Genomic DNA, 20,320 nt, shown 5'->3' on the forward strand with positions numbered 1-20,320 from the left:
GTGTCTGTGTGAGCTGGACTGGCTCTGCCCACACATGCCCATCTATGGGATGAGGAGGAAGTAGTAGTGCCGTGGTGCCATGTGCCAGAGCTGCCTGATTGTGGGAGGAGTCAAAGGGGAGGAGCCTCCCTTGATGTGGTTTTTTAATAGTGTGGCTCATTCATGAAAGAATTGATTGACCGTGTCTTTAATCTCCCCTAATCTGAATCCTCCTGATGTCCTCCACCGCTGGGAAACGGCGAGGCAGTCAATCCTTCATGTGCGGCGAAATGGCCGTAACCTTCCTAATGCTCGCCGCGTTTCTCATTCAAGCCGGCGACAAATCTTCCCCCGGCGCTGGATTATCCCGAGACGTGATCCCCCCCCCGGCAGCCGCGACTCCTCCAGTTCATCATCTAAACGACAGCGGGCGGACGTTTATCTGCTCGGCTTATTGCCTCGGCGACACTTGTCTATCGCCGTCCCGGCGGTAATTTCCCGCCGGCGTCTTCTCCCGCGTTAAAAAGCCCGCCTTGTGTCTTATCGGCGCCCGGCGGAGAAGGAACATGACCCCCCCCCCCCCCACCCCCCCTCGTGAATGAAACAAAACGGGCGTCAAGTGTCACAAATGCGATCAATACCGGGGGTCGGCTTGGCGGAGCGGAATCCGAGGCCACGGCGGCGGCTAAACGTAGCTTGTGTACGGCGGCGGCGGACAAAAGAACGTTTCACCTGATCACTGGAAAAAAACAAGACAAAAAGCCCCTTTCAGAGTAAAAGAGTGACCCGCTTGGCTCCATTTCCCCCCTTTTTCTCTGCTCTTTTAGCCTTTTTTACCTTTTCACAGCTTTTTTTTTTTTTTTTTTGCCAATTTTTACATTTTAAGCCATTTTAACTCTTTCGCTATATCAAGAACAAAAAAAAATCTAGCCACTTTCAGCTATTTATAACTGCTTTCACAACTTTAGCTTCTTTTTTGTCTTTTTCAAAATCTTTCAGCAGCTTTTTTAAAAGCCACTTCTCACAGTTTGTAACTCTTTTAGCCATTTGTATCCATTTCTAACGCTTTTAGCAACTTTAGCTCTTTTTTTTTGCAATTTTATTACCTTTCGCTTTTTCGCAGTTTTACCGTTTTAGCGGCTTTTTACATCTTTAGCTCTTTTGAAACACTTTCAGTTTTTTTTCAACTTTTAGCAGTTGTCTTTGACAGCTCTTATTTTACATTTTTAACTCTTTCAGCCTTTTTAAAATCAGTTTTCAGCCATTTTTTTATTCTGTTATGGCCTTTAGTTTTTTTTTTCCTTCTGTTTTTCAGTTAATGTTTAACAGCTTTTTTAACAGATTTTTTTGTGTGCAATTTTTAACTCTTTCAGTTGTTTTAGAAGCATTTATCTGATGATACTTGGCAGTTAACTGGTTTAGATTTAGCCTCTTTAGCTCTTTTTACCAATTTTAAACTCTTTTAGCAGCTTTAGCTTTTTTTTAGCTCTGTTTAGCTGTTTGTCATCCCCCCCCCCCCCCAGCGTCATCCTCTTTATCTATTTCTAAATATCATGTGAATCGAATATCCTTAAAATAGCTGCTCTTTTTTTTTCTCTGTTTACATAAATTTTTGTGTCGCAGGCATATTAAATAAACTCTGATAAAAGCTGGTAAATACGGGCGGATTGGAGATTAAAAAGAAAATTTGCAGGCAGATTCGTAGACGGCCGTTTTAAAGCGCGTCGGTAATCCCCCCGGTAATTCCTAAAACCTTTAATTTGCATTGAACCGAAGAATACGGACGGATTTGTGGAGCTTTTCTTTCACCTTTTTTTTGTTTTTTTACCGCAAAACCTGGATCAATGAGGAGGAGACGGAGAAAGACGGGTTATTTAAAGACGCGTTACTGCGTGTTTTTCCCCCAGCTGGAGGAGCCGACGACCTCCTTCAATCACCATTAACTCCCTCGGAAACTTTTGACTTTCTTAATGTCGCCTGGAACTATTTTCTCACATCTGCCCTGTTTTGTTAATTGGCAGCGCGTGGCGGCGTCGCACGGATTGTTTTTTTAAAATATATATATATATATATATACAACTGTTGTTTGCAGCTCAAACTCGAGAAGGATGAGATGCAGAGAGAGAAAGAGAGAGAAAGAGAGAGAGAGAGGAGGAGAATTTAATTATGTTTTGTTTACTGTTGGGCTGAATTTGACAGGAATACTCGAGGAGGGAACTGAACACTGAGTGGGCATCAAACCTCCGCGTGCCCCTCGCCCATTTTTCACTTATACTTTATTGCCTGGAGACCCCGAGTAAAAACGATGACACCCGACACTTCCCGCAGTCGTTCAGGGGAGTTCGGAGGAGAGGGAAAAAAATCAGACGGAAGAAGGAGGAGAGCCGGAGCTTCAGTTTCCTCCCACTTGAAGCCGCGTCTTTCGAATGGAAACGTGACGCCTTCAGGAACGTGGCGGCGGCTTCAAAGGGAGGAGGCGGACTACAAAGGGAAGGGGAGTGACTGGACACCATGATGGACTCGTGCCTCATGCATGTTTGACGTTTCTTTTTCTTTTTTTTCTTTTTCATAGTTGTATAGCTTATTTATAGCTAGTTTGCAGGTCTTTATTTTTTTTGTCGTTTTGGAACTCTTGCATCACATTCAAGGGTTGTTTTCTAATCATTCAGCCACAATGTGGGTTGTTTTCCATCTTTTTAGTCACATTTTGTCTTGTTTTGCCCCTTTTAATTCATCCTTTGGGTTTGTTTTTAATTTTTAATGACATTCTGGGTTATTTTACGTGTTTTTAAACACATTTTGGGCTTATTTTCCATTTTTTTGGTCACATTTTGTCTTTCTTTTGCCTCTTAATTCATCCTTTGGCTTGTTTTCTATTTTTAATGGCATCTTGGGTTATTTTACATGGTTTTAAGTACATTTTGGGCTTATTTTCCATTTTTTGGGGTCACATTTCTGGCTTGTTTTGCTCCTTTTAATTCATTTTTGGGGCTTGTTTTCCATATTTATGGTCAAATTCTGGATTATTTTGCATCTTTATAGTGTCATTTTTCCTGCTTTACATCTTTATAATCACATTCTGGCTTTCTTTTCCATTTTTAATGACATTCTGGGATATTTCACATGTTTTTAAACAAATTTTGTGCTTATTTTCCATTTTTTTGTCACATTTTTGGCTTGTTTTGCTCCTTTTAATTCATTTTTGGGCTTGTTTTCAATATTTATGGTCACATTTTGGATTATTTTGCATCTCATTTTTCTTGTTTTACATCTTTATAATCACATTTTTGACTTGTGTTCCATCTTCTTACTCACATTCTGGGCTTGTTTTCCATTTTTAATGACATTATGGGTTATTTTACATATTTTTATACAAATTTTGAGCTTGTTTTCCATTTTTTTAGCTCACATTTTAGGTTATTTTGTATTTTTTTTATTCACATTCAGCTTTTGGGTCAAATATGGGCCTAATTTGCCTTTTCATAGTCACATTTTGGCTTGTTTTCCATCTTTATGGTTACATTTGAAGTTGTTTTGCATGTTTATATTGACATTTCAACCGAGTTTCCATCTTTTATGTTACATTTTGGGTTGTTTTCCAACTTTTAGACACATTCTGGGCTCGTTTTCCATTTTTAATGACATTATGGGTTATTATACATGTTTTTATACACACTTTGGGCTTGTTTTCCATTTTTTTAGCTCACATTTGAGGTTATTTTGCATCTTTTTGTCAACATTCCGGGCTTGTTTTCCATCCTTATTGTTACATTTTGAGTTGTGGTTCATGTTTATAGTTACATTTCAACCTATTTCTAATTTTATTATCACTGGATTTTCGGTTGTTTAGCAACTTCACTCGACATATTCTGGTTTGTTTTGCATCTTTTTAGTCATATTTTGAGTAGCTTTCTCTCTTTTTAGTCACATTTTGGACTTCTTGAAATCCTGGTTGCTTCTCATATTTCATTTTTTTGGTACTTAAATTTATTCCTTCTCATTTATTTCCCGAGTTTATTTGTTTGTTTTCCATTCCAGGGTTTTATCTATTGACATTTTTTTTTTGTTTTAAATTAATTTCTGGATTATTTTACACCTGATACCTCTATATTGTGTTTGGCTGCGCAAACGGCAAATATTCAGCCTCGCATTTGTGTCTCCTTTGCGTCGCTTCGACCGCAGTACCTTGGCGTACAGATAGATCCGGTCGGTGTACCGGCTGGCGCCGAACTGCAGGCCCGGGTGGAGCGGATAGGCGGCGCCGTCGTCCTCCTCCTCGCCCCCGCCCTCGTCGTCGTCGTCATTAGCATCAGCGGCCCGGCGGTCTGCGGGGAGAGCGAGAGAGGGGAAACCGGCTGACTAATATCTCACTGAGCATGTATTATTGGCTCTCGCCGCTTTATTGGTGCCCTGTTTACTCCTCTGGTGAGGCAACGACGAGCAGAGGCATTAAACTCCAGCAGCTTTAAAGATTTATTATGCAGAGTGCAATATTGAGGGGATATGACATTTGTGTGGATCATTCCGACGGGCGCGCATATATAAAGTGGATGTTTTGGACGAGGGGGGGGGGGAACAACCTCACTTGTGTGCTTATTGCCGTCAAACACTTGATTATGGAAACTCAAAATGGAAATGTGGACGTAATTATCTCTGACATTTTCACGTTAAAACGGGGAATCGAAGTCGAGTCGCCGCCGCCGCCAGCGGGTCGACGGGGCGACCGGGACGTGTCGCGCGTGTCGGTGTTTTCCCCCGAAAGCGGCGGCGGTCGATTGTTGTCGAGGAGGAATTTGTGTCAAAATGTCAAAATGAAACCTTGAAATAAGAAGGGGGGAAAAAAACTAAACACACGGAAAACTGAGTGTACCTGCAAATGTCAAATAGCGTGAACACACAAACATGAGGTATATTGATATTTTCATTCGCCCTCCGGTGTAAAACACCTGCTCCTTTTTTCTTTTCAAGTCTTATTGGTGTTTGAGACGATTCTCATAGATTCTGAATGACGGTTTTACAGATTTCTGGGTTGAAAAATCCCAAATTTAGCGGCAGTATTGAGCAATTTGCTGCACGATGTCTCTCTTCACGGAATAAGATTAGTGACACTTTTTGAAATTTGACGTTATCCAGAATGAAATTGACATTTGGGCTCGTTTTCCATACTTTTATTCACATTTTCAATTGTTTTCCATTTTTGTTTGGGGTCTTTTTAGGCTGTTTTTAGTCACGCTTTGGTTTGTTTTACTTCTTTTTAGTCACATTTTGGTTTGTTTTACATCATTTTTGCCACATTTTGGTTTGTTTTGGGTCTTTTTAGTCTCTTAATCATGTTTTGGTTCTTTTTAGGCTCTTTTTAGTCACGTCTTGGTTTGTTTTACTTCTTTTTTGTCACGTTTTGGTTTGTTGGGATCTTTTTAGGCTCTTTTTAGTCACATTTTGGTTTGTTCTAAATCTTTTTAGTCATGTTTTGGGGTCTTTTTAGCCTCTTTTTAGTCACGTTTTGGTTTGTATTACATAATTTTTTGCCACGTTTTGGTTTGTTTTGGGTCTTTTTAGGCTCTTTTTCATCACGTTTTGGTTTGTTTTACTTCTTTTTCGTCACGTTTTGGTTTGTTTTGGGTCTTTTTAGGCTCTTTTTCATCACGTTTTGGTTTGTTTTACTTCTTTTTCGTCACGTTTTGGTTTGTTTGGGGTCTTTTTAGGCTCTTTTTAGTCACGTTTTGGTTTGTTTTACTTCTTTTTCAGTCACATTTTGGTTTGTTCACCAACTTTTGGTCCCACTTTGACTCGTGCTCGGTTTGTTTTACTTCTTTTTCAGTCACATTTTGGTTTGTTCACCAACTTTTTGTCCCACTTTGACTCGTGCTCCATCTTTTTAGTCACATTCTGGTTCGTTTAACATCTTTTTAGTGACGTTTTGGCTTGTTATGTGCATTTTAACCTCTATGTTTTGTTGACGTGTCGCCTGCTGGTCACTAAATAAGAGTCGATGGAGTCAGATTAGTCAGACTTTTTGGAATGTGCCAATTAAAAAGTGCCACTTGTAAAATTTGGCATTTTTCAGACTGAAGTTGACATTTCCCCACCACTATCTAAAGAGTGGAATCAAATCGCTGTCTCATCACGTCCTAAATCCATCTCGGCAAACAACACGAGGTCTGACATCAATGTTGTGTAACGCGGAAAGGCAATCTCTCCGACAGAAACGGCCCAATTTATTTTTTCACAAGTTCGCCGCAGAATTTGCTGAGCAACAGGATGAAGAGAAGAAGGAGGGGAAAAAAAGAGTGATGAAATGACAGTCGCGGAGGGGGGAGAAAGAAGAAAGAGAGCGGGTCATTAATGTCAGCGATGTAGCTCGCTCATCCCGCCAGCATCTCGCAGGAAAAGGTCAGGCGGTGGAAATGAGACCGCCGCTGTTCGACCACGCTTCATTTAGACAATGACCTATAACACTCTGATAATACTTGCCTTAAATCACTTCGCGTGGCCAGTTGTCTGCCTCGTCGGGTGTGTGTGTGTGTGTGTCCCCATCTGGCTTGCTAATGGGGCGGGGAAATACTGATACAGGCTGACGTGTGTGACAGTTTCCACTGAACAAGAGCAGAGCCCCGCAGGACGGAGGCTTGTTGCACCGCTCAGAGAGTCCAGGTCGTACCTTCACCCTCCACCGTCACCTGTTGGGACGCTGTGTGGACGACCCTCACTCTGTTTAGGACGCCGCCTCCTTGTGCCACCCAGGTTCGGCTCATTTGGCCTGATTGCATCCGTTTCCGTTCACAAAGAGCTTTGGCCTTTTCCAGTAAACGGTTCTCTGTTGCTTTTTTTTTTTTAGAAGAAGAACTCCTCTATTATCTCGGATCGAAATTATTTCAAGAGCAAATTAGTAACCACCAATGCCACCATGCACCCATACCAATATACACCAATGCCACCATGCATCCATACCAATATACACCAATGCCACCATGCATCCATACAAGGTACACCAATGCCACCATGCATCCATACCAATATACACCAATGCCACCATGCATCCATACCAATATACACCAATGCCACCATGCATCCATACAAGGTACACCAATGCCACCATGCATCCATACCAATATACACCAATGCCACCATGCAGCCATACCAATATACACCAATGCCACCATGCATCCATACCAATATACACCAATGCCACCATGCACCCATACCAATATACACCAATGCCACCATGCACCCATACCAATATACACCAATGCCACCATGCATCCATACCAATATACACCAATGCCACCATGCATCCATACCAATATACACCAATGCCACCATGCATCCATACCAATATACACCAATGCCACCATGCACCCATACAAGGTACACCAATGCCACCATGCATCCATACCAATATACACCAATGCCACCATGCATCCATACCAATATACACCAATGCCACCATGCAACCATACAAGGTACACCAATGCCACCATGCATCCATACCAATATACACCAATGCCACCATGCATCCATACCAATATACACCAATGCCACCATGCATCCATACCAATATACACCAATGCCACCATGCATCCATACCAATATACACGAATGCCACCATGCATCCATACCAATATACACCAATGCCACCATGCATCCATACAAGGTACACCAATGCCACCATGCATCCATACCAATATACACCAATGCCACCATGCATCCATACCAATATACACCAATGCCACCATGCATCCATACCAATATACACCAATGCCACCATGCATCCATACCAATATACACCAATGCCACCATGCATCCATACCAATATACACCAATGCCACCATGCATCCATACCAATATACACCAATGCCACCATGCACCCATACCAATATACACCAATGCCACCATGCATCCATACCAATATACACCAATGCCACCATGCAGCCATACAAGGTACACCAATGCCACCATGCAGCCATACCAATATACACCAATGCCACCATGCATCCATACCAATATACACCAATGCCACCATGCACCCATACCAATATACACCAATGCCACCATGCATCCATACCAATATACACCAATGCCACCATGCAGCCATACAAGGTACACCAATGCCACCATGCAGCCATACCAATATACACCAATGCCACCATGCAGCCATACCAATATACACCAATGCCACCATGCACCCATACCAATATACACCAATGCCACCATGCATCCATACCAATATACACCAATGCCACCATGCAGCCATACAAGGTACACCAATGCCACCATGCAGCCATACCAATATACACCAATGCCACCATGCATCCATACCAATATACACCAATGCCACCATGCACTACTTCTCTTCTGGATTCCCGTGGTCAGTCTGATGCACGCCCCCCCCCCCCTCTTTCATCGAGACGGTCGGATGTGAGACGCAGTAGTTGTCCAAGAAAAGTGACCTATGTGTGTCGGGAGCGAGGCCTAATGATTTTCCCTCTACCTGCTCATGCTTTTTTTTTTTTTTTTCTTTCTTTCCTAAGGCGAACTGCCGAGCTGTCGGGCCGCCCCCACCTCTTGATTGCTCTGAGATTACTTTCCTCACCGCACAGACAGGCAATCACTCCTACGCCTCCTCTTCCTCCTCCTCTTCACTGTCCATCAGTCCATCTATCTGCATCTACTTCAAACATGGCGTCGCCAAGACGTCTTCGCACCCCTTTTTTTTCCCTTTTTTTTTTTTTTTTTTGTGTGTGTAAATCTTTTGTTTCGATCCCGCAGAAGACGAGATGACTCAGTCCAATTAGGCGTTGTTTTCTTTCTTCTCGCTGTAAAATAACAGATAAATCCCTCGGGGTGTTTTGAAGGCACTGTTCATACTGTGTAAGTGACAGTCTAATAAGACGGCTTTGTAAGATGAATTGCCCCCGTCGTATAAATGGCCCACTTAATGCAGCTGGCGCGTTCCGCCACTGAAAAACAGGGGAACCGGAGGGGTGGTGGGATGGGTTCGTCGGTGGCGGTGGGGGGGAGGGGTTTGACAAAGGAGTAAAAAAAACAAAAATGCTTACAACAAATATAGTGCGGACGCCACAGGAGCTGCTGGGTTTTATTACAGACGCAAGGAGGACGGAAGGATAGATGGGACCAGTCGGTGTCCTTAAAAAAACAAGAAAAAGTGTCGGCCTCAAGTTTTGTGGCTGGAAATGCCTCCGCCTGGGTTCTCTGGGTGTTTTCAGACACACAAAGTGGCCCATTTGCAGCCGAGGCCCGGGAGGGCGAGAGGAGAACAAATGTGTGCCGGGCCGCGGGGCCAAATTGCTCCTGCGAGGACGGCGAAACAGGAAAAAAAAAAAAAAAAAGAAAGATAAGGACTTTGTGCGGGAGAGGTCAAGGAGAGGAGGTGACTTATTGTTAAGACGGGCGTCGGGCAAAAGACGAGTTTCAGCATCGGGTTGCAGAGTGGAGGTGCAACTTTTTGACTATGATGTCATTGGTCATTTCCTATGATGTCATTGGTCATTTCTTATGTCATTGGTCATTTCCTATGATGTCATTGGTCATTTCCATTGATGTCATTGGTCATTTCTTATGTCATTGGTCATTTCTTATGTCATTGGTCATTTCCATTGATGTTATTGGTCATTTCTTATGTCATTGGTCATTTCCATTGATGTTATTGGTTATTTCTTATGTCATTGGTTATTTCCATTGATGTCATTGGTCATTTCTTATGTTATTGGTCATTTCCTATGATGTCATTGGTCATTTCCATTGATGTCATTGGTCATTTCTTATGTCATTGGTCAATTCCTATGATGTCATTGGTCATTTCTTATGTCATTGGTCATTTGCATTGATGTCATTGGTCATTACCTATGATGTCATTGGTCATTTGCATTAATGCGACTCATTTTATGCACAATTTTAAGGTGAGTCAAGGGATTTTTCACTGATGTCCTAGAAACATTGTCACATTGTCCATTTTTTTACAGCCGAGAATCGTTCACGCATCTCATTAAAAAAAAGAAGTCACGAGACCCTTTGTCTTGATTCTGCGTTTTTACACGCCAACGTTTTTCAAGTGAAAATGGGGGGGTGGAAGAAATGTAGTTGTATTTTGGACGTCTGTTTATACGACGATGCTGCTTGAAGTCACCGAAAACACGTTTGGAAGATTTCATGCAACTCAGGTCGGTAGTTTTTGCGAAAAGTTGGCCAAATGCATACAAACCAATAAATAAAGTAAGAAATAAATAAGGACACGGGGACAGAAAAAAACGTAATCTGCACCCCGGCTTTCGTTGGTGAAAGTAACCGACGGCACAAACTCGTGGCCCCACATGCCGAAACGAAAAGTTTCAAAGCGTTGCAGTGGAAACGCGAAACGTTTCGCAAAAAAGCTGTCGCGTAAACATCACATTAAATAAACATACTCGTTCCACAATGAATATGTCGTAAACTGGCACACCAAAAGCGCGTTTGGGAAAGTAGTTCTTTGTTAGGAAGACTTCTTAAATGCTGATCCAGTTTGGGATTTATGTAAAAGAGACTTTTCCAAATGTCGGGTTTCTGAGGCGACGCCCGGGTCACGGGCTTTTCTTAGACTCTGCCAGCCTGGCGTTTCTTTTTTTTTTTTATTATTTAAAAGGTCCTCATATTGCACGCAGTGTAATTAGTTCTTTGTAATTAGCGCAATTTATTGCTTTCCCTCCGAGACGCCGGCGCTCCAAACACAGAGGTCTTAATTTGCAATATTACACACTTTGTAATTGGGAATTTGTTTCCTCGCAGGAGACGAGTGGAGTGGCAGGATGAGACTTCTCTTTTTTTTTCGGGGGGGGGGGGGGACGTAATTAGACCCCAGCCCACTTTATTAAAGAAGCGGCTAATCAGGAGCTCATCGGTTTTTCCTGCTGGACACTGAAGCGACCCGCCTCCAGAAATAAAAAAAACACAAGGTTTTACTCAATCTCTCCTGTAGCTTGCTGAGATGAAATAGGCAATAAGAAGTAAGAATAATAATAACGTCAGGCCCCATATGGGATGAGATACGGCCCCTTATTGGTTTAACGTGATGATATTAAACAGCGCGATACGGGCAGGTGACACGGCGCCACCGAGCCAATTTCCCTCGATATGAAAAGGAGGAGATTGCAGGTGGGATTACCCGGCGTTCCCACCGGGGGGAGGCGCCCCCCCGCTGATTGTTTGCCTTTGCGCTTGTCCTCTTCCCCGGCTCCTCCGAGTTTGTGTTTGTCTTTCGACTCCGGCTCCTCCTCCTCCTCCTCCTCCTCCTCGGCGCTCCGTTCGGCTTTTCCCAGGCCGGGGCCCTCGGAGTCGGACGGCAGGCTGACGCACGCCGCCGTTTCCCCGGCGACGCTCGGCTCTGCACCCAAGAAAGAGACGAGTCAGACGTTCGTCGGTGACGTGGCGGAAACTCCCCCAAAAAAAGGTTCACGCCGTCGCGTTTCAAGTGAAAAGGCGTCGTTTGAGAAAAGTTTTGCGTTTGCACGGTTTTGGAAATGGACACGCCGGGCCACTAGTGGGTGCTGTTTGTTTGTGTTTGGGATTAAGCGACACACACTTGAGAGGACGAGACGCCTGAAACAGTAGCACCGGTGAGCCCACGGACGTCCATGTGTCTCCGTGGAGACGGGGCTTTTTCAAAAAGTTGTGTTGTCAGTGGCTCCGAGCACCGTTGTCATTTCAACAGACGCCACAAAAGTTTTGAGTTTTTACTCGAAAACGTCGTTCTGTAAACCCCTCATATCTCCCCCTCCTGTCTGCCACCCCTCATATCTACCTCTCCTATCTGCCACCCCTCCTACCCCTCATATCTACCCCTCCTATCTGCCACCCCTCATATCTACCTCTCCTATCTGCCACCCCTCCTACCCCTCATATCTACCCCTCCTATCTGCCACCCCTCATATCCACCCCTCCTATCTGCCACCCCTCCTACCCCTCATATCTACCCCTCCTATCTGCCACCCCTCCTACCCCTCATATCTCCCCCTCCTATCTGCCACCCCTCATATCTACCTCTCCTATCTGCCACCCCTCCTACCCCTCATATCTACCCCTCCTATCTGCCACCCCTCCTACCCCTCATATCTACCCCTCCTATCTGCCACCCCTCATATCTACCCCTCCTATCTGCCACCCCTCCGACCCCTCATCTTCCCATCTTATCTACCCCCCATATTTACCTCTTTTGCCTCCCGCTCATATCTAGCCTATCTACCACCTTATCCCTACTATCTACCTCTCCTACCCCTCCTATCTACCTCTACTACTTACCCCTCATATCTACCCCCACCTGGCTCTCTTATTTGCCCCCTACCCCTCCAACCCCTCTTATCTACCAATCCTACCTACCCCTCTACTTGTCCCACGTACCCCTCTAGCTGTCCTACGTACCCCGCTATTCCTCCTACCTACAACACTACCTGTCCTACGTACCCCTCTACCTGTCCTACCTACCCGTCTAGCTGTCCTACCTACCCCTCTACCCCTACTATGTACCCATCAACCTATCCTACCTACCCCTCTATCCCTCCTCCCTACCCCTCTACACCTCCTTTCTACCCCTCCTCCCTACCCCTCCACATTCCTCCAGCTCTCCCAGCTCTGACTGTCTTCATGTGGCGTCATTCCGTGAACCGCGGCGTCTCGTCTCGTCGCGACCAAACCTAGAACTGAACAATCACTACCTCTGTTCTGCCGTCACCGGGGCGACCGGCCCGCCGACGCCCCGACCCACGCAGAATATTGTAAACCTGCGAAGGTCAGGCGGGAACTCTTAAGCCACAAAAATGTTAATGAATGCAAAGATTACATCCGCCGCCGCCGCCGCCATGTTTATCGCGGCGGCCGAATTAACGGCCCGATTTAAGGAAAGGAGTATTTATAGCCGAATGTAAATGTCACGGGAACTTCTCCCTCCACTTTCCCAGCTCAGTCTAAATCACATCCCGCCGCCGCATCTGTCCAACTTCAGGTCTGGAATCTAACAAGGCGGCAAAGTTGTGAGACTCGCCGGACGCGGCGGGCTAATTAGCGATCCTGCCTCCGCGCGGCTCCTTCCTTCAAAAAGGCCAGCCTCTGGTCGGCCTCCTCCAAATGTCACCCTGGTCTCTGGGCTCCCCCCTTTCTCTCTGCGCCGCCCCCGCTAACAAGCCGCGAGAAGACGGCTCAATTTCTGTAAAGCGACCCCCCTCCCCCCCCCCCAACGCCGAGGACGACGTTAAATCCTACGGGACTTTTACCAGGCGACCCTCGTGTTGCCGACGCCCCCCCCTTTTTGTCTTCGGTGGCGCTCCATATGGAGACGCGCGTCTCCGTTGACTCGTTGGCGAGTAAAAAAAAACAAACAACAACAAAAAAAAACACTAAAGTTTGTGTTGGACTTTGAAGAAGAAATTCGACAGAGACGGAGTGTCGGCTGAAAGGTGCCAGGAGACGAGCTAAATTGCCCTCTCCTTCCTTTTGCACATCGCTCGACGGATGTGGTGGTGAAAGAGCTGGAGGAGAAAGAGAGAGAAAAAAAACTCCTAACGCGGGGACTGAACTCCAAAAAGTTGGCTCGGCGGGAGTCGTCTCGCTGTTTACCTGGAGTTAAAAGTGAGGGGGGGGAGAGAGAGAGATCACAAACGGAAGGCGATCGTCCGTGACGGTTTGATTAAAACCAGCGATACGGCGCAACACTGATTCAATTTGTATCCAATTAATATGAGCGGTTATTGTTTAACCCCCCCCCTACGTGTTTCTGAGGTAAATACATGAAGTGATTGGCATCACGGCAAGTTTGTTAGTAATAAATGAGAAAATGATACAGGAAACAGTAACAGTAACAGACACACAAGTTTTTTTTGTTTTTTTTTTGTGGCGGTGATATTACAACTCTAACCAGTTCATTCTCGGGTATTCAGTCGTTATTTGTGGCTTTCTTCAATCCAGAAGCATTTCAGTTTAAAAGTTAGCAACTAATGTCTAACTAGATTTAATAGATTCAACCAATCTATTCTTGAGTTTGATTGGAGAATATAATCAGTTCATCTTTGAGTTTACAAACTACTCCAGGGAATATTTAAAGTAATTTCCCCTCAAACCTTAACACCTTCATCAGAAAAAACCAACGGGGATTAAATAAAGTTAATATTTGAGAATCAAAATACAACCAGTTCATTCTCAGGGATTGATTGATTGATTGATTCCCTCAAAGCCTGAGCGTTTCTTAAATCCAATGTCAGATGGAGACAAATGGAATGTTCCAGAAGTGTCTCGAAAACTAAAATCTACATGAACATGAATATAATCAATCTATAATCTATAATCTATAATCAACTAACTTTTTAGCTTTCTAAAAAGTTAACCAGATAAGAACAAAGTCTGAAACATAGACATGTTGCATCTAAGAGCATAATCAGTTCATCCTTGAGTTCACAAACGTTTTTGTTTTTTTTAAATAATAGGGAATTGGGTATCAAATTTTCACCAGACAACACATTCATAAGAAATAATGAAAAAGTCATCAAATAAAGTGAATAGTTTGGAATCAAAATCCAACCAGTTCATTCTCAGGTATCCATTCAATATTGGGGAATTAGTGGAAATCCTGTTTGTGATGTTTTGGAAGTAGTTACCTTTAAAATTAATGAGTGAAGTTTTGAGTGTAACGTCTTTTTTGAGAGAACACATTTGGCCACTAAAATCTAATCAGTTCATTCTTGAGTTCCACGAAAATTCTAAACATTCACAAAGTTTTCTTAAAACTTCACCAGATAGGAATCAACATAACGTCCGAGGCAAGAACATGGCGCGTTTGAAAACTTGATCAGTTCATCTTTGAGTTGACGAAAAAAAAGATTCCTGGGGATAGTTTAAGGTTTCACTGAAAACAGCGCATTTTGTAATCAAAATCTAACCAGTTCACCCTTGAGTTCACACGAATGCGGCTTATGGAGACGCTTTCCGACATTTTCGCGTCAAATCACTCAAATGTTGGTCGCCGGCTCCTCAATCTTCCCGCCGAATCGCATTAAATCTGAATCTAATCCTCTTTATTTCCAGTCATTTGATCACATCCTGGTGCGAAAACGCGCCTGCCGGCGAAACGGACCCGACGATTCCTCCTCTACGCCTGTCTCCTTTTTCTATTTTCAAAACTCTTTTCTCCACCCTTCTCTCACGTTTCCGCCTCGGCTGAGGACCCGCGGCGGCGCCGAGTCGAGGGGAGACGTCGCCGCAAATACAGCTGTTACTTCGCGGCACAGTTTTGTCATTTACGGATTGAGGCAGGTTGTTAAATTCCTCCGTCTCGCGCGCCGACACAGCCTGCCGCTCCTGCTGCGAAGACGGAGTGACGAAGAGGAGAATGTGGCTGCTGAATAGTTATCAAGCTGCAGCTGAGCATGAAATGGGGGGTGAATTGCATATATATATATATATATATATAAAGAGTGTGTGTTTTTAAGCTGAGGCGCAGCTTGTTTGCACCGTTTGAAGTGGACCAGCTTCACTTCTCGAGCTGCAAACACCTTCAGCGGAGACAATATTTACTGTAAATGCTGCCTGGCAGGATCATTAGCCACTTGATCCGAAATGGGAAAAAAAAAAAAAAAAAAAATGTTTATAAGAGCTCGTTTTCCTCGCGATTAGCCTCCCGAGCACCACGCGTTAATTACTTCAGTGTGAGTGACGGGCTGCGTCGCGTCGTTCTTGTATGATTTAGGCTCTTTTGTGTTTTCGTTTAGGCATTTACAGCGTTTTTATAAAGTTACGTCCCCCCCCCCACCACCACCACCACTGCCCTGTTTCCACTGACACCAAGTCGGAGCGTTTCCAACAAGTTGCCGTTTGAAAAACGTTGCGCTTTCTCTGTTTCCATAGAGACTGAGTCGGAGCGTTTTTCAAAAAGTGGCATTCTCACCCCCGTTTCCACAGAGACTGGGCATTTTGGAAAAAGTTGCGCTTTCCCCTGCCGTTTCCACGGAGACGGGAATCAGACCCATTTTCGAAATGTTGCATTTCCCCCGTTTCCATGGAGACTGCGTTTTCTCTCTTTCCGTAGAGACAGAGTCGGACCGTTTTCAAAAATGTGCATTTTCCCCATTTTCACAGAGACGGAAACAGACTGTTTTTTTTTAAAAAGAGTAGCATTTACCCTGTTTCCATGGAGACCGAGTCGAAGTCTTTTCAAAAAAGGTTGTTTTCTCCACATTTCCACGGGTGACGGAATCGGACCGTTTTCAAAAAGTTGCATTTCCCCCCCGTTTTCACAGAGACAGAATCAGGCTGTTTAAAAAAAGTTGCATTCACTCTGTTTCCATGGAGACAGAGTTGGAGCATTTTCAAAAGTTTTCCCCCCATTTTTACCGAGACAAAACGACCTCCTGGCTCAAATTCCATGGTTTGCATGTCCGTCTTGTGATTTGTGTGTGACTTAAAGCAAAAAAAAAAAAAAGTATTTTTCGAAAGTTGCGAACCGAGTCTACAGCTAGAAGTGTTTCTACGCCACTTTAGCCTGGAAAGTCACATTTATAGCGCGAAACGTCTCGACGTGTCACCTGTCGTGGTTTTTTTTTTTTTTTTTTTCATTTCAGCCGATATGAAGTTTCCAGACTCGGGGAGCAGATTGTCATGAAAGTGTGGGGATTATCGCTTGGCGAGCCGGCGTCCCGAGTCCCGCCGTTTTAGAGAGCGCACCCGCGGTCCGCCCGGGTCACAACGACTCACTTCCTCTCTCTTTTACACCAGATACAATCGTAGGCTGTCAGAGATATCAGCTCCAGCCCCCCCCCTCCAACCCCCCCAAACCGCGAACTTTGTGGGAGACATTGGCAGCAATAGTGCACACCTGTACTCTCTCTCTCTCTCTCTCTCTCTCTCTTAGCTTGACAGGTGAGTGAGAATTATACTGTGTCCTTGTCATCTGCAGAGAGAGAGAGAGAGAGAGAGAGAGAGAGAGAGAGACTATCCTCCGAGCGCTGCTATTTCAGATTCTCGCCGGCCTGCCTCCGCCTCTCGATATCGCGCGTCTCCATCTGGTGTATCGCCGCTCCAATGTATTATGTCAACAGACCGATATTGACGGGGGGGGGATAAATAAATAAATAAAAATAACTCGTTGAATTGATTTTCGCTTCAGGTGCTTCGTTTTCCAGCAGCAGATGATGGAATTATTTGCCGTTTCCTTAATGAAATTCAGTTTAATTTGCAGTCAGGGGAGACTTGAGGCTCCGTGTTTCCGTTTTTTTTCCCGTTGTTGTTCCGGAAAAGGTTGAAACACATCAGCGGCAGAAATGATGAAAACGGCGTCGTGAGCATGCCAGGCCACCAGTGGGCGCTGGTGCTCCATTTGTCCGTCGAGTGAGCATGTGCAGAAGAACTTCTTTGCTACAGCCGTGGCGCGTATGGGCAGTAGCAGATTTGTTCACCTACTGAGCATGTGCAGACGAATTAATTACAGCGGCCCTGGTGCTCATGCGCAGTCACAATGACGGAGCCCGAGTGTTTTTGAAAAGATACACCTTGGGAGCCATTTTCAAAAAGTTGCATTTCCCCTCCGGTATTCATGTAAAAAGAGCCGGAGCATTTTGAAAGATTTATATCAAAACCCCCCCCCCCCCGGCGTTTCCATGAAAACAGAGTTGGAGCATGTTCAAAAACTTTGAAAGCTGTTTTCAAATCAAACAAAGATTTCTGTGTCTTCCGAGAAACCGTTGTCATGGAAACACGCCCCAAGAAAACTGACTTTGGAGGCCATACCTGTCTGTGCCGCCTCGCACATCTCGCAGTACGGCAGCAGGCTGCTGTTGACGTAGGTGCAGACCCGGCAGCTCCACGCCGAACCGCCATCCGGCTCGGCCGGCCGACGAGGCGCCGCCGCCGCCGTCGCCATGGCGCTCGCCGGCGACCTCCCCTTCCCGCCGAGTCGAGCCCGGGGACTCAGTCCCGCGCTCGGTGGCGGAGTCCGAAACTTCTTCGCCTTCGGGGAAAAGTCCCGATCGGGTGAGGCGGAAGGAGACGCTCCTCCTCCGCCTCCTCCTTCTTCTTTTGTTCTTTTCCGCTTCCTGTCCTTGGCGGCGCCCGGGGAGAAGAAGGAACGGATGTCGTGCTGCTTTTCTTTTTCATGCTGGGAGAAGAAAGAGGGACGCGCGCTGGAGTCAGTTTGAAGTGACACAACTTCCACATCGGCCTTTTGTCATCGTCGTCGCCCTTTTGAAAACGTTTTCTTCCAAAGCCGCAACACAAAGAATGAAAAGAAAAGCGACCTGATGATGACGAATAACTGAAAAGAACCTGTGGAGCTTGAAAAAGGTTATTTCCAGAATAATAAACTGGGTAATGTGAAGTTGCGTTTCCCCCCCCGTTTCTATGGCGATGGAGTCACCGTGTTGTCACCTGTTTCTACGGAGACGGACTGTTTACGAAAACTTTTGTTGACAGATTATTTACGAAAACTTTTGTTGATCCCCCCCACACCAATTTCCATGGAGACGGATTGTTTATGAAAAGTTTTGTTGAGTGTCATTTCCATGGAAACGGAGTGTTTGTGAAAAGCTTTATTTCCCCCTCGTTTCCATGGAGACGGAGTAGTTACGAAAACTTTTTCGGATTATTTATAAAAAGTTTTGTTTAGCGCCATTTCCATGGAAACGGAGCGTTTGTGAACAGCTTCATCCCCCCCCCCCCCCCCCCCCCGTTTCCATAGAGACGGAGCATATATGAAAAGATTTGTCAGCCCACATTTCCAGGGAGACGGATTATTTGCAAAACGTCTTTGCTTAGCGCCATTTCCATGGAGACGGATCGTTTGTGAAAAGTAAAAAAAAAAAAAAAAAGTTTAGTTTCACCAGGTTTCCAAAAACTCTTATTTACCCTCATTTCCACGGAGACGGGGGCGTTTACGAAAAGTTGCGTTTCAAAAAATGCCGGGGGGGGGGCGACAATCCCGCCGTACTTTAGCGGGAAGCGGCGACTGGCCACGGCGGCGAGGCGCGGAGTGTCGCCTGGTACGTGTCGACTCACGTGGGTGAAGAAGACGCCGTCCGTCTCGCCGCCGCCGCCGACCGGCAGCACCGTCTCACTCGGCGTCCACGCGCTGGCCAAGTTGAGGAAGTCCCACTTGTCCCCGCCGTCCTCGTCGGCCTCCAGGTGCTGCTTCCTGCCGTTCAGGGTGCTGCCCGTCACTTTTTCCTGGAGGGAGGGAGGGAGAGGGGGGGAGGAGAGTGAGAGAGCGAGAGAGAGAGAGAGAGAGAGAGAGAGGTTTCATCATCGGAGCATAAAAACGCCTTAGAAGAGAAATTAATTACACGTCCTGACAGCTGGGATTATTAATGCAGATCCCCAAAGTCTGTTCTTAAAAGTCTTCCTCCAAAATTTTTTCGAAAAAAAACAAACAACAAACAAAAAACCCCACCACCGCTAATCTCGCACGTTTCGGGCGGCGGTTGAATCGCTAAGCGGCGTTGGCGCACCTTCCTGTTGAGCATGGCCCACATGGCGGCATCGAAGGTGCCCTTGGCGATGAGGTAGTGGACGTTGACGCTGGACGTCTGGCCGATGCGGTGGGCGCGGTCCTCCGCCTGCTTCATGTGGCCCGGGTTCCAGTACAGCTCGGCGAAGACCACGTGGCTCGCCGCCGTGAAGGTCAGACCCTGGAGGGGGCGCCAGAGAGCAGCCGCTTTCTATGAACCCCGCCCACATTTTTTTTTTTTTTTTTTTTTTTTAAATCAATTATTCTTTATTTTGAATTTGTAATTTCAATACGGTCCAAGGTTTTGACACGGATCTCAATGAAAGCCTGCTTTAGCTAGTACTACTAGTGACCAGCCTTGACCTGGTTAGTACTGCGAGTACTAGCGCCCACTAGTGGTCCTCGTAAGGTATCTGAAAATAAAATCTTACGAGTACTTCTAATAACGAATAATAATAAGAATGCCAGCTAGTACTGCCAGTGAGGCTCAATATGTCCACTAGGAGTACTAGTAGGGGCTTTACGAGTACTACTAGTGGACGAGTAGTGCTACTATGATCCAAAACACCTCTCTAGTAGTACTAGTCAGGTCCAAAAACACCTAACCAGTAGTACTAGTAAAGTCAAAAACACCTCACTAGTAGTACTCGTAGATATTTTAGCTTCACTGGTAGTACTAGTGAGGCCAGAAACACCTCTCTAGTAGTACTAGTAAAGTCAAAAACACCTCACTAGTAGTACTCGTAGATATTTTAGCTTCACTGGTAGTAAGGCCTAAAACACCTAACCAGTAGTACTAGTAAAGTCAAAAACACCTCACTAGTAGTACTCGTAGATATTTTAGCTTCACTGGTAGTACTAGTGAGGCCA

The 20,320-nt window shown here is 45.3% G+C and overlaps 1 protein-coding gene across 1 annotated transcript in view; it reads right to left on the minus strand.

Moving 5' to 3' along the window:
- Positions 1 to 20,320, minus strand: part of zranb3 (zinc finger, RAN-binding domain containing 3) — a gene marked incomplete at its 5' end in the record, with an annotated part of 76,392 nt that overhangs the window by 23,316 nt on the left and 32,756 nt on the right. Inside the window, 4 exon segments of the mRNA XM_080520187.1 lie at positions 4,165 to 4,304; positions 17,740 to 18,106; positions 19,003 to 19,170; positions 19,452 to 19,631. Coding sequence (XP_080376313.1) covers positions 4,165 to 4,304; positions 17,740 to 18,106; positions 19,003 to 19,170; positions 19,452 to 19,631 — 855 coding nt within the window.

This window comes from Blennius ocellaris (genome assembly GCF_963422515.1).
Source record: "Blennius ocellaris genome assembly, chromosome: 24".
Classification (NCBI taxonomy): domain Eukaryota; kingdom Metazoa; phylum Chordata; class Actinopteri; order Blenniiformes; family Blenniidae; genus Blennius; species Blennius ocellaris.